The sequence below is a fragment of the Rhinopithecus roxellana genome, chromosome 1, assembly GCF_007565055.1.
Source record: "Rhinopithecus roxellana isolate Shanxi Qingling chromosome 1, ASM756505v1, whole genome shotgun sequence".
Classification (NCBI taxonomy): Eukaryota; Metazoa; Chordata; class Mammalia; order Primates; family Cercopithecidae; genus Rhinopithecus; species Rhinopithecus roxellana.
Genome location: NC_044549.1, coordinates 158,506,398 through 158,520,483, shown reverse-complemented (window position 1 = coordinate 158,520,483; position 14,086 = coordinate 158,506,398). Strand labels below are relative to the sequence as shown.

At 39.5% G+C, this 14,086-nt stretch overlaps 1 protein-coding gene across 1 annotated transcript in view; it reads right to left on the bottom strand.

Moving 5' to 3' along the window:
* Positions 1–14,086, bottom strand: part of GADL1 (glutamate decarboxylase like 1) — a 168,822-nt gene that overhangs the window by 113,545 nt on the left and 41,191 nt on the right. The window contains exons 5-9 of the mRNA XM_010354468.2: positions 11,277–11,383; positions 10,429–10,544; positions 4,846–4,925; positions 4,669–4,723; positions 973–1,089 (exon numbers count right to left, since the gene is read on the bottom strand). Of these exons, the coding sequence (XP_010352770.1) occupies positions 973–1,089; positions 4,669–4,723; positions 4,846–4,925; positions 10,429–10,544; positions 11,277–11,383 (475 nt within the window). The remainder of the gene's footprint in view (positions 1–972; positions 1,090–4,668; positions 4,724–4,845; positions 4,926–10,428; positions 10,545–11,276; positions 11,384–14,086) is intronic.

The following is a 14,086-nucleotide window of genomic DNA, read 5'->3' as shown; positions in this document are numbered from 1 at the left end:
CTTTGAAAGCATAAAATCATCTAAACTACAAAATTATGTGTGGATATATCCCCCAAATGCTGTTTTCTTTTGCTCAGCAGGGTCAAAGAATATTGCTTCTGATAAGGAGGATCTGAAACTATCACCGAGGAAAGGTCCCAAAATACCACGTGCATTTGTCTCTTTGGTTAGAATCAAACTAATTAACCCCTGGTTTCACAAAAAAAAAATTTTAATTTTAAAAAAGAAAATTAAAAAGCTCAACAAGTGTTCATAGTTGGCTGAATTCAGCATTCTAACCCTGGAGAAGTAGAATTTTTAAAGTTGCCTTTGATTTAAGGAAATATGTATTTTGAATAACCACAGGACTTAAAAAAATTTTTTTAAAAGCCAATGCTTTGTTAGAAAACAGTGAAGAGTATATTATCTCAACCTCCCTCAAATAATTACTTGATAGATCCAGAGAAAACTTGCTTTAGTTGTAGCTTGCAATTATGTCATGTAGGTAGCATGCAATTATGTCATGTAGCTTTTTGCATTTTCCAGCTGTTTGGAATCATAATTTTAGAGCAAAAAGATCCTTTACAGCCCACATCCACGATCCCCCCTCTTTACAAATGAAGAAATTGAAATCCAAAAGGCTAAGATCACAATGAAGAAGAGGTAGGTGAGAGTCTCAAACCAAAGTCTCTCAGCTCCCTAATCCCAGATGTGTCCCTTACACCAGGCTGCTTCAATGACAGTAGATTTGAGAACCAAAGATGGCTCATGGGAGTGAAAGAAGCAAAATGGAATCCAGAAAACTAAAAATTTATGAAGCCTTGGAATCTTCTCATTTATACTTCACTGAAAGTGGCATACTTTTCCCCAATGTGAAACACAAATAAAAGCATTGGGGACTCCACATCTAGTTTCTGAGACTAAGAAAAATTTCATACCAAGGCTACAAAAAGACCAAAGATTAAACAGATATGTACACATAGATGAACTTACATCTACATGAAGCCAGAGGCCGTGCCTCTCACAGATGTCTGCTATTTCATCCAGAGGGTCAAAAGCTCCCAACACAGTTGTACCAGAAGTGGCACAGACAAGAAACGGTGCTGCCCCCTGTAAGAAGGATCCAAAACACAGAATTGTCATCGTTGTCACTAAGCTTGTCCTATAATAGCTGGAAAATATAAAGGGTTATGCATCCAGAGAGTTACATGGTTCTTTTGGAGATAGTCATTAATTCAGTGGGTGTTTTTAAATGTTATCAATATGTGGTCTCTTGGCATTATAAACAGATCAAGTGTGCATCTTCAGTATTTTCAGTATTCTCATGTTCTTTTTGTAATGTTTTGTTCTGTAAATTGTCCAGATAGAAATTTAGTAAATTCAGCTGCAACAGCAAACTGACATTTTGTATGACTTCTAATTTCTTCCTGAAAAAATACATTTAGCCTCCATTGTGCCATCACTATTACTTTCTCAAAAAAAAAAAAAAAAAAAGGAATACGAACAGAGCTCCAGGAGTAAACCATGCAGGCCTGTTTGCTTCTCTCCTTGTAAAGTAAGTGCAGTTATAAAACAAAGAATGTAGAATTATAGTCAGGTACAAATTCAGTATCAGAGGAGATAAGGCAACCTCATTGAGACGCATTCTCCAAAACAGGTGCTGCAACAGAGAAATCCATTGTCATGTGCTGGAAAAGAAAATCTGTATCACTTCTATCATGGTTATTCCTCCTCACATAGCTGATGACTGCATCTCGTGGAGTGAACAGGTGTTGGTGGGAAATAGAGAAGAAAAGGGAGAATGTGGGTGCACACACACAGTGAATGGTTATCTCGGTCAAGCTAGTCACACGCTTTGTCCCCATTAAAGGACTCGATGCCAACCAGATAGAGGAAGAGTACATGAGGTTGTTTCCAAATGGATTGCTCCAGGATGGTGGCAGAGACGTGTTGCTCGCTGTGTAGGTGCCGTGCAAGAAAACTTGCAGACAAATGTGGGGGTGAGGGGAGCAACTAGAATATTAAGATTCGAGAGCACCTGAGAAATAGTGACAAGAATGTTTACTGCCTCTAAAAGTTGTTTACTGCCTCTAAAAATTATTTTTTTCTCCATTTAGCATAGAGCCACTTTTTCCCCTCAGTTTTATAAAGTGCATGCTCATTGCAATACATTTTTATGTCCTTTTCTGCCAGGGATTATTGTGTTTGAACCAAACTCTTTCCAATTTAACTGACTATTGACAGAAAGATGTTATTTCTCAATGGAAAGTGGGGCAGAGCAAGAATATATGGTTTGCATCTCTAAATTGAGACTCATACAGATCAAAGTGATGGTATATAACAAATCCATTTGCCATCTTGGGAGACAGCTGTGGCAAATAGAATCAATTCCATCTACCCAAAACTTGTAGAGCCAAGTCAGTAGGTGACAGAGCCCTGGAGAAACCAAAGGTTTTGAAAATTCTTCCCTGTATTCAAACTACTGACAACTATGGCTTTATCATACCACTGACCGAAAGGAAATAAGACCAGCTTTACATCAATCATTAAAATAATTAAAAGCAATAGAAAAAGTAATTTACTAAAACCATTGAAGGTGTCTTTAATGGTTGGGCTTTTCCTCATAAACTATATGACATCCTGACAGTCATGAGAAAATACCTTTGCAAGCTATTATAGTCTAGTAATGAGTTTTCCTCACCTTTTAAAAAAGATCTCACTATAAATACGAGCCCAGAGATTAAACTTTTGCAATCTGGATTTAACCTTCTAGATTTTCTTCCCCATATCTCATGCTGTTAATGAGAAAATTCAGTAGAAACAGTATTGATTGCATGCTGCCAGTGAGCTGTATTGCCTAAGAAAATTTGTCATTTCTAACGCTCTGTCTCTAAATATTCAGTGTTCATCCTAGTTTGAGTCTGTCAGCAAGCCCTTTAGAACCTATGATGCTTTGTGGTTTTCACCATCTGTGTAATGACATCAAGACAAGGTCACTGTGCAACGGTTTTTCAATGGATTGTCATAGGCCAGGGAGTTGAATCCCGGCAGAAAAAATAGTTGATGTACTACTATTCCTTATATCTGAAACAACACAAGCCATAAAGCTTGAAACAAAACAACTAGGTTGAAGCTACTGAGAAAAATGAACCAGCCATCATGTATTATTATCTCAGAATGGATGCAAGGTTTGTCCTTGGTGAATCCAGGCTCAAGTATTAGCTGACTTGAAAGAAAACTGAGGAGACATACCAACTCTAACCCCATTGCCCTACTTTTAAATGTGCCTAAAGCAATTTTTACTTTTCAAAAACTTACTTTTTTGAGTTCTCAACTTTAGTATTATGTCCGTTTCATGTACTTTCACTGTCAAAACAAACAAAAATTTGAGCGACGAAAATGATAATGACTGTGGTGGAATAAAACCCTCTATGCTAAGAAATATGAATTCTTAATGACACGAGAAAAATAAGGATTATCTTTAGGGGATGCTAGGCAACAAACTCACTATTTTAAAAATTGATAAATAAGGGGAAAGAATAAGACATCCATCCTATTTTGCTGTGCAGCGTTTCCTTAGGGAAACAAAGGGAGGAGGAATATTTTTCTTTATAGCAGAATGCCTGTCAATAAGGAAGGAGAGAAGGAATTAGGACATCGCTTAATGAAATAATGGGTCTAGACAATGATCATCAATGGCAGCAAAATCCATCAAGTGAGAAGCTGATGGGGGGAGGGTATTGTGATGGCGAGACTGACGATACCAGACCCCACCAATCAATGTTATACAAAAAAGACACACAGGATGTCTCCTGATGGCAGGACCCATGAAGCCTCCCTGGTTTTAAAAAAACAAAAATACAGCTTTTTTTTTTTTTTTTTTTTTTTTTTAAAGGAGGTGAGCACTTAGGGTCTCAAATTCTTGATGTAATCCACAAAAATCTATAACTTGGAAAGCGCTACAGGACAAAGGACCTGATCTTTTCAACAAATCAATAGTAGTGGGGGAAAGTGTTGGAATTACAGGTGTGAGCCACCGCACCTGGCCTAATGACATCCCTTTTTAAAATGCAGGTGTTTAAATTTGGCTGGAGCATAGCAGGTGCACAGAGCCATGCCTTGCTTTCTCCAATATTTCAGTTTTAATATGTTCTAGCAGCTAAGGAAGAAAGGACATTCTGCCACTCAACTACTAGATACAGACCCAACAGGGAGTGATAGTAATAGATGGGTTTTGGGTTGGAAGCAACCTGGGAGAATAGGTTGGCCAAGAAATCCGGAATCACCCTGAATGCAGCCCAGAGAAAATCGGTTTGTCCTGCAGATTTCTCAGAGGGAGGAGTTATAAGGACAGGAGAGGCTGGGGCCCTGCTGGAGAGACTGGGTTCATCCTTAGAGCTTCTTCTAGCCAAGAATCCTGAATACGGGTGATTTCATTGTTTTAATAGACTCCAGCTACCTGGGAACAAGAATATCCGGGAAACTCCACAGAACATGGAGAGCCAAGCACTTGGAAATAGAACATCTGTAAATGAGTTTTCCTATTTTAATTCCAACATGCTCCCTTCTCTCTCCCACACACACAAATGGTTTTGGCTGTTTGCATTCTCTCCTTGCTATTCTGTCTCTCTCATAAGCGCGCGCGCACACACACACATTATCTCTCCCTCTTGCTTTCTCCCCTCTCACCTCTTTTCTGGCCTGCCAGACTTGCTTCTCCAGTTCCTCCGGTATCATTTTACCTCTAAGGGACAAAGATTTGAGACTTTCGGTTATGTTTTGTAGTTAACAGACAATGATACTGCTTTATAAACCGTATGAATTTTTCCCTCCACCCACCAGGCTTCCGGATCCTGTCCCCATTACCTTCCATCTGTTTCCACAAAGCAAACATTCTCAGTGCCAATCCCAAGAAAAGAGGCTGCCTTCTTCATGGAGTAATGACACTGAATTAAAAGGGACAGTGGGGAACGGAGAGACATGAATACATGGCACAAAAAAAGCATTGCTTATTATCAGAGACAGATGAAAATCAGTATGGCTGAGCATAGTCTTTGGGACATCATTGCATAAAAAAGTAATTTAATTGAGTGCCTTAGCATAGTGGTTGAGAACATTCACTTTGGGGTCAGAGAAACCAAGATTTAATGTCAAGCATTCCAGTTACAGCTATGGAATCTTCAACAAATAATATACACTCTCCAAGCCTCAATTTCCTAATATTTAAAGGGATCATGCCAATAATGCCTACTCCATCTGCTTGTGCTAAAGTGGGTTAATAATATATGTAAAGGGCTTAGCACAGAGCCTGGCACATGGAACAAAGCAGGACACCGGAGGCTGTTGTTTTCCATCCCATTGAGAAAAGTAAAGTTTCTCCTGATGCTACTCCTAAGACTTAGTATTAATGGAAATTTAGAATCTAGTCCACTGTTGACTTGAAACCCTCTAAGGAGAGGGCATGACTCTATCTCAAAGATTGCAATCACAGGCTAGAGAGGAATTTAATTATTTCTTAGAGCAAACAATGAGTTATAGGTGCTGATCAGACACTTGACCAATCTGGTTTAATACTGAACACAAGACTGAAATTAAACACACAAGAATGTGGCTAAAATCATAAGAACGAAAGTAATAATAGACAAACCTACTCAGCTATGGCATGAGTGAGGCTAACAGGTGAATATGGAATTAAGTCTAGTCTATTTCATGTTGATAAATAGTGTGTGCTTTACATTACTGGGTCTTCTCTATACTACACGAAGCCCATAAAATAATTAGCATGCAAACAATGAATATGTCACTTTTCATACATTAGTGTTGACAGGTGGTCAATTAATTCTTTTTCATCCCAGAAAAATGAGGGTGCTAAAGGACATAATTGTACCAAAGAAAATCTTAGTAATTTGTAGGTATGAATACATTAAAAGAGTAGTCATGCCTTCACACTTCACTTGATATATTCCCTCAAATGTGGTAATTTTTTTCCTTCTTTTGTCAAGAGAGTTTTATTGGGAGCTCTTTTTTTAACTCTGTAAAAATAAGTGCAGAAGTAACATCAGGAACAAGGAAACCATTCTAAATAATTAATTTCCAAATATCAAATAGGACGTGTCCAAAATGCCTATAGGATGCTTTTATTTCAGGTTGTTACAAGACCATATGCATATTGAAGAGTAATAATGTACATGAAAGTGTAATTAATTCTCTACTTGCTCCACCGGTGGTAACCTGCCTGCCATAGCTAAGGTGACATAGCTCGGGTGAGTTATTTCTTACCAGAGAGCTGGGCTCTGGCAACCAAACAGCTATTGATTTCATAAGGATAAATGCTAGCCTACCCCACTGACATCTACCTATAAGGAAAATCACAATGCTCTCCCCCCTGAGAAATAGCAAAACATCTCCAACCAATGAATCTGCTGGATAAAAAACTTATAATCAGAATAAGAATAGTGGAGCTCTCTTTAAGTACCTCAGGGCAAAATACAACCCAAGGTCAATCTGAGATATAGACAGATCAAAAAAACTCTGCAAAACTGAAGTTTAAACATCTGAAAGTTCAGAGAAGGAAGAGTCCTGGAAGGGGAACAAAAGAAGGTGATGCTTCAGACATGCTGAGTAGTTTCAAGGAAAGGAAAAACCTAGAAGGCTGGAATTCAAAAGTAACAACTGCATTTAGAAACAAACAGTGGCTGTTTCTATCACTGGCAAAAGATAAGTCAGTTGTTCTAAGACCAAACCTCCCCATAGGTTTCATAAATCTACAGAAGACGAAAAAACTCTCAGTGGGTGTTCCTTTCTATAAAGATAAAATGGCAAGTGCCTACATGAAAGACAGCATTGAGCTGGAGTTTTACTTTCTGGCTCCCACAAGGATTTTTTTTCTATGACCTTGAGCTGCTCGATGAACTGCTGCTTTCTCCTCAGTATACACTGTGCCCTGGACACCTGGACTCCAGTGCTGACTAATTTGATTCTCAAGTTAGCTGGTAGAGAGAACGGGGTATATAAATGTTACATTTTAGAGAATGAAGAAGAGTTTCCAGGGGATGTCTCTAAGAACACACAGCTGGTTTAATTCCCAAAGAGGCCAGAACCAGAAGCCAGATAGACTGAATCCAGCCTCATGCTCTGCAAGATGTCCTATGAAGCACCTGCTTGCCCGTGGAGAAGACCTGCAATCACATCCCATCGCAACTCAACCTCAGCTCTCACTCAGCGATCAGGAGGAAGTGAAGGAGGCACCTTAGGGTGCAAAATTTAGAGGCATGACCCTGAGACATACCCTAGATACCTACCTCACTTGCCTCTCCCAGCCCAAGCCCTGCTAGAGAGGAGCTAGGCCATTGATTACTGGCCTGGGAGGTAAGAGTTTCTTTTTCACCCTAGCTTTTTAGTGGCAAATCATGATCACTACTTTATGCTAATTCCAGAAGTGATCTGAAATATACAGGAACTTTACAAACCTGGGATTTCTATACACCCATGGAATTTATATCAAAGTGCAAACCAAGTCATAGATTTATTACTTTTATTTCTCCAAAAGTTCCCTTCTCTTAGATTCCCATTTAGCACTAAAGAGGCAACTTCGGATATACTGACAGTGCAGAGGTTTTTGTCGTGATCTTGCAGGTCTCTATCAATAGTAGAATTACAATAAAAGCCTAACGCATGCAAAAACACCTTCAGTGGTGGGTACATATATTCTGCACTTGACAGTGCAAGATAGAGATGGGGTAATTTGGGGTAGCACAAAAACTGGAAAAGACCACCTAATAGAACAGTGCTGGGCCATGGACCAAACCCCTAAAAGGAAATAAGGCAGATATAGCAAAAAGACTAACGCAGAGTTTAAGACTGTTTAGTAAACACAAGCTTCTTTAATTCTTTAATGAAATAGATTGGTTTGTTGTAATAAGTAGTAAAGATAGTCAATCAAATATGAATTAAAATAGTGCAAATGCTATAACCTGACTCTTCGAGAGAGCAGGGAAAGGAATGAGCTGCAAAGTAGTGTTTCAACCAATGGAGTGAAAATACAAATTCAAGGCTACAGTGTGCTCGAAGTGATGTAATTTTCCTGTGGAATTCACACCTAGTTCTTGGTTTTTCTGGCTCTAACTTCTGCTGGCATGTTAGCCAAGGCATATATTTTGCCTCTATTTGGAAAATTTTTAAAAACCACTTAGTTCTAGTTTCACAACTATGTAACGTTTCACTTTCTTTTCACTCCCAATTCACAAGCCCCACCTGTTACTGATCTTTCCCAGGCATCATCTTTATTCTAGGCTTCCACATAATATCTTTCCCTTTTCCATGGTAATTATTCCAGAAGAACTCCAGCAAGTTTTAAACCAAATGAAGACTGAAAAAGGCAAAAGTAAAAAACCTGAGCTGATAACCAGGGCGCTATTTAATCAGCTTTCCCACGCTTGGAAATAGCAGTTTGAATGCAGAAGAGACTCTGCATTTATGATCCACTGAGGTCCCTCACATTGAAATATCCAGGGCTGAAGCATGGAGAAGGAAACTCTGTTCCATAATAATCCCAAATAATCAAGTACTTTTTTCCAGCTGTCCACATTACCAAACATTCTTCTCTTGGTATAGAATGTCTCATGAACAAGAGCCTCGAATGGCTGAGTTAAGAATCTCAGGCTAGATGATTCCTCCCAGTTGCCTCCCATCACTCAACTCCCACTTTGCACTTAGTGCTGAAAGAACCAGAGCAAAAGTCAGACAGGGCAAGAGGAAAACATGAGAGTGGTCATATTTTCTCCTACTGAGGAGAAATTAGTGCACAATTGGTCCTTTTGCAATAATAAACTAACTTTTGTATTTAGAAGAAAATGATAGATACAGGAGAGCCCAGCTGGAAATAACAAACTCTGTTTTTTATTTTGCCCACTTGATGTTAGTGGCAGGATACCTGGTGTTATCTCAGAAGGTAAGAAGCTAAACTCATTCTGCCAAGAACCTGGGTGATGAAGCAGTGGTAGAATAGACAGAGGCATCCACTGCAGTCACACAAGAACAGGAAAGGGAAAAAGTCTCTTCCATATAAAGGATGCACTTAAGCTGTGCCATCTACTTCTGCCCACCTTGTTGTAGCTGGATCATTCTCCTAGTAACAATTATATTGAATATTTTAAAAAAATCTATTATGTCCCAGATGCTACTTTACATGCAATTACTCATTTAACATTTGCCAAAACTCGCTAATCAGCAACTGCTGCGTGGTTGCTGGATTGTTCTAATGGTTCCAGTGGTACTCTGTTCCATGTATGCAAATCCTCTGCCTGGTGACTTTACGGCCAGTCTCCCCATGAGGTGGGGTCTTTCTTCCCACATCTTGGATCTGGGCTCACAGACGGGACTTGGCCAAGAAAATGAGGCAGAAGTAACAATGGCCAGTTCTGAGCCTAAGACTCAAGAGTCCTGATGTGTTGCCATGCCCTTTTATACCTGCACCATTGCCATGAGGACACACCTAGACTGACTTGGAGAATGAGAGACATATGGAGCAGAGAGGCATCACTGGAATCATCCAGGCTGAGCCACTCATAGATGGGCCATCAGCCAGCCAACCCCTAGACGTGGAAGGGGGCCCAGCCAAGAGCAGCAAATTTGCCCAGCTATCTTGAGACTTACAAGTGATAATATATAGTTATGGAATGATAACGGTATATTTGGGGTGATTTGTTGGTTATAAGAGCTAAGCGATAAACTTATTTTTACAAATTTAGGAAACTGAGGCATAGAGAAATTAACTCACTCAAGGTTACTCAGATAGTAAGTGGCAGAGGCAGGGACTGAATCCAGGCAGCCTAACTCAAAGCCAATGCACTTATCCACCATCTGACCTACTTGCGTAGAGAGTAAAATATAAGAGATTGACAACTGTGGCAAAATCTCTCTCTCTCTACCCTCGCGCTCGCGCTTGCGCTCGCGCTCTCTCTCTCTCTCTCTCTCTCTCTCTGTGTCTCTCTCTCTCTGTCTCTCTCTCTCTGTGTGTGTGTTTTCATTGTTACTGTATATCTTCCTTTTCCCTGGAAAAGTAAGATACACATCCCTTATATTACCCAATCAAAGCAATCATTTTACAAGGAAACGTGAGTAGAAGACATAGCTGAAATCCATCGTGTTCATCTAAATACTGACAAATAAGACACTCAAAAGAGATTCACAGAGATAGCACTTTCAAATTAAATATTCTTAAAATGTTTTTACAGACTATACACTTTAAATAAAGGTAATTACACAAAATTGGACCAAGCATTGCAACATCAAACTCCTTAGAATTTACTTTGGAATGAAGTACTATGTTATACTGTAGCATATCAGTCACATAGGTATAGGACAAAATCACATCAGGAGTCCTCAAACAAGCCCTCTTAAATATACATTCTCAGAAAATCTATATTCAACACAAAAAATAATTTTTACCTCTGCAGACGTGAAAAGGATTAATCTTGGTGAACCAGACAGCCCCTTTTCCTTAATATCAGGACAATATTTGTATCTAGCTAAATTCATTGCATACATATTGGACACTGAGCCACCTGCAAAAACAAAATTAAAATGACATATTTGTAGCACGAAGTTGTAGCTCACAAAATGCTGAATACAGTGGAAAGCATGGATGGCCATGGCTGCCCTAGTCTAATGAAAAATCACTGTGAAAAGCACATGAGCAGCGACCTCCCTGCTCCCATTTCTCTGAAGATTTTATTGCATACCCTAATCTCTAATTCCAGAACTTTCATTCTTAGAAAAAAAGATAAATTTTGGTTTATTCTCATGACAGGGTTTTTTTCAAACCAAAAGTCTCAATCTGTCGGCTCTGGACTTAGGGTCAGTACCTAGGTCTCCATAGTTAATATTCTTTCTGTCACCTAATCAATAAAATTGAAATAATATTTGTTGGTCTCTGGCTCCAAAAACGGACTACAGGATAAACAAATGTAATTCAGAAATCCTCTCAAGTAAAATTTGATTTTAAAATTTAGAGGACTTATAGCCTTTCCAAACTTCCAGAAGTAGATCGATTCGTTTGTGTTAGATACGAATCCTAAATTGTAGGCATCTCATTCATGAAGTATGTATGTCACTTACTTAGCATTAATACAAAATGTGATCACTCTGGAGAAAGGCATAAGCTAGATTCTTAGCAAGTAGAATTATTAATATCCAACTTTTGGTCATGTATAAATCTGCAAGGAGTTGTTCCTCATATAGGTAAATTTTTATGTGTTTGTATTGGAAGATTGATATCAATAACTAATTGTACTCACCTGGGTTAAATATTCCATCCCCTTCTTTCCAGCCAATAAATTCAATCATTTTCTTCAGAACCGCTTCTTCCACTAACAGAAACACTGGGGACACCTCATACGTATAACTAGATGGATATAAAAAACACTTCACTTCTATGACTGGAGTCAAAACATTCCTTTGGTGTCCCAAGAAATGCACACAGAGTTGTATTAAACCAAGCGGCTGCTGAAGTGTAAGCAGTCTTTGGAAATTTATCCATTGAAAATAGAGAATTACTCCCTTAGTGACAGCACTAGTCATGGTTAAATGCCAATAGCTTGTGGCCTTAGGGATCTGCAAGCTGCTGCAGCAGTCTTACTTTCTAGAAAAACCTCAATTCCATGAGGAGAGATAAAGGCAAGGCAATGCATTTGCATCCTATGTATTAGCCATGGGCAGTGGCCATTTCACTCTTTGGATGCTTGGAATACTGCCGTGGATGCTGTTGATAGTCAAAGAAAATTCATTGTCATAGTAACCAGGTTTTATCAGATGACTACCGTGGGTATGCTAACAGTCCCCTCGAGATATTCTAAGTGGAGACTACTCCACCTGAACCAGGGTTTTCTCTACACTCTCTGTCTGTATAAATGAGGAGTGTTCTGTGAGACATCTCTTATGTGATAATTTTACTGCAAAGCACTACCCAAATCCCTTGTCAGTGAAGGATTGGTTGCTCCGGGCTGGAACGCTGTTGTCTCAGAGCATTGCTGTTTTAGCCCCTTTAGAGATTGCCTCAGCTGCAGGGAGCTACCTCCTCCAGGGTAACACCCCTTCTTGTGATGGTCTACACCTGATGACTACTGAGATGTAAAGGCCTGGCTGTCTGGGCCCAACTGCAGACCACTCTTGAAGGGCCACTGTAGTTCCAGAGATCTCCGAGCATCAGCCAAGATTGCCATGGAGGCTGCATGGCAACTTGCCAACTATCCCTGCCCTTTCTTGCATCCTCCTCCTCCTCCCCAGGTCACTCATGTTGATCCCAAGGGTACTCCTTAATAAACATCCCACTCACTAAACACCATCTAGAGCAGCATTCCTGGGAACCCACATTGCAACAGTCACCATGCCTTGTTTGGTAATGTTTGAGTATTTTCTCTCTCCAGACAACTTGAGGGTGACTACATATCTATGATCTCCTTCTCAATTAAGGGATTACATTAAATTGTATCTGAATAAATGTGTACTCTAAATGTGTAAGCAGACACATTTAGATTTATAGTCATATAATTTAATGCAATTATTTTAACATCTGGAAAGGAAAACTTTGGGATTGAGGCATAAAAGTTGGTCATCTATGTATCACCTACTATTTATCACCTACGTATGTGTGAAGAACTCTACAGATATTATGCCATCTTACAAATATAGATTCGGCCAGGTGAGGTGGCTCACACCTGTAATCACAGCACTTTGGGAGTCCGAGGCGGGTGGATCATGAGGTCAGGAGTTCAAGACCAGCCTGGTCAAGATGGTGAAACCCCATCTCTACTAAAACTACAAAAATTAGCCACACATGGTGGCGGGGGCCTGTAATCCCAGCTACTCAGGAGACTGAGGCAGATAATCATTTGAACCTGGGAGGCAGAGGTGGCAGTAAGCCGAGATCGTGCCACTGCACTCCAGTCTGGGCAACAGAGCAAGACTCTGTCTCAAAAAAAAAAAAAAAAAATAGATTCTGTTTTTCAACCATGTTATGAAACCAGTGTACATACACCAAAAGTATGAAAAAAACATATTTATGTGAACCTACAAATATATATAAAAGTTATTCACTTGTTCATAATAAAAGTATTAAGCCTGTCTTTGAAAACTGGCTCAATTATAAACCTAGGATTCAGCCTGGAGGTGGAGGGGAAGACAAGATAGAACACACTCATGGGCTGGCATATTTTGAGTGGATGGTTTAGCTTAGCAGCAATTTAACACTTCTTTAATCTGAAATATTTAGAGATTTTTGAACTTAGATGAAGAGTTAGAAAACCTGGCACATACAAGAAAAGATTGAGAAAGGTATGTAATTTTACTGTCTCTTCTGACTTACCCTCACTGTAACTGATTGTAACCTGGTATCTGCTCTCATCACTGCAACAAAACATCCCTAAAGTTGCCAGAGGCGTCCATGTAGCTAATCCGGCGGACGCTGTTTAGGCTCTTAGTTGAATATTCAACAACATGTGACACTAAGTACACTCTCCTCATGGCTGCCATAGCTAGCCTTTTGGTTTTTTGTTTCTATTCTCACCATTATAAGCTGACCCTGTTCTTCCTAACCATTAAATGTTAGATGTCCTCAATGCCCAGTCTTGAGCCCTCTTCTCGCCCCACTCTATACTCTGTCCCCTGGGCAGTGGTTCTTTATCTTGGCTTCTCATTGAAATCATTTGTTGAACTTTGTAAATATATCAACGCATGAGGCACAGCCACAGAAATTCAGATTTAATTGGCCTGGGTTGGCACCCAGGTATCAATACATTTTTATAAAATTCTCAAGTGATTCTCATGAATAGTCAGGGTGTTGAATCACTGACATAGGAAATCTCATCCACGTCCACCATTTCAATTACCATCATTTCACTGATAATTCTTAAATTTATACCTTTCATATAGACATCAGAATTCCAGGCCCATATGTTTCTCAGCTTAGTTCCCATGTATTCTCGGGTATTTTAAAGTCACTGCAAAGTCAAATGCCCACAACTGAAAATGGATTGCTTGCTCTTGCCTCCTTCACCATATGCTTGAAAACCAGTTCCCTCTCCCAGTGCTGCTTATTTCTATGAATGAT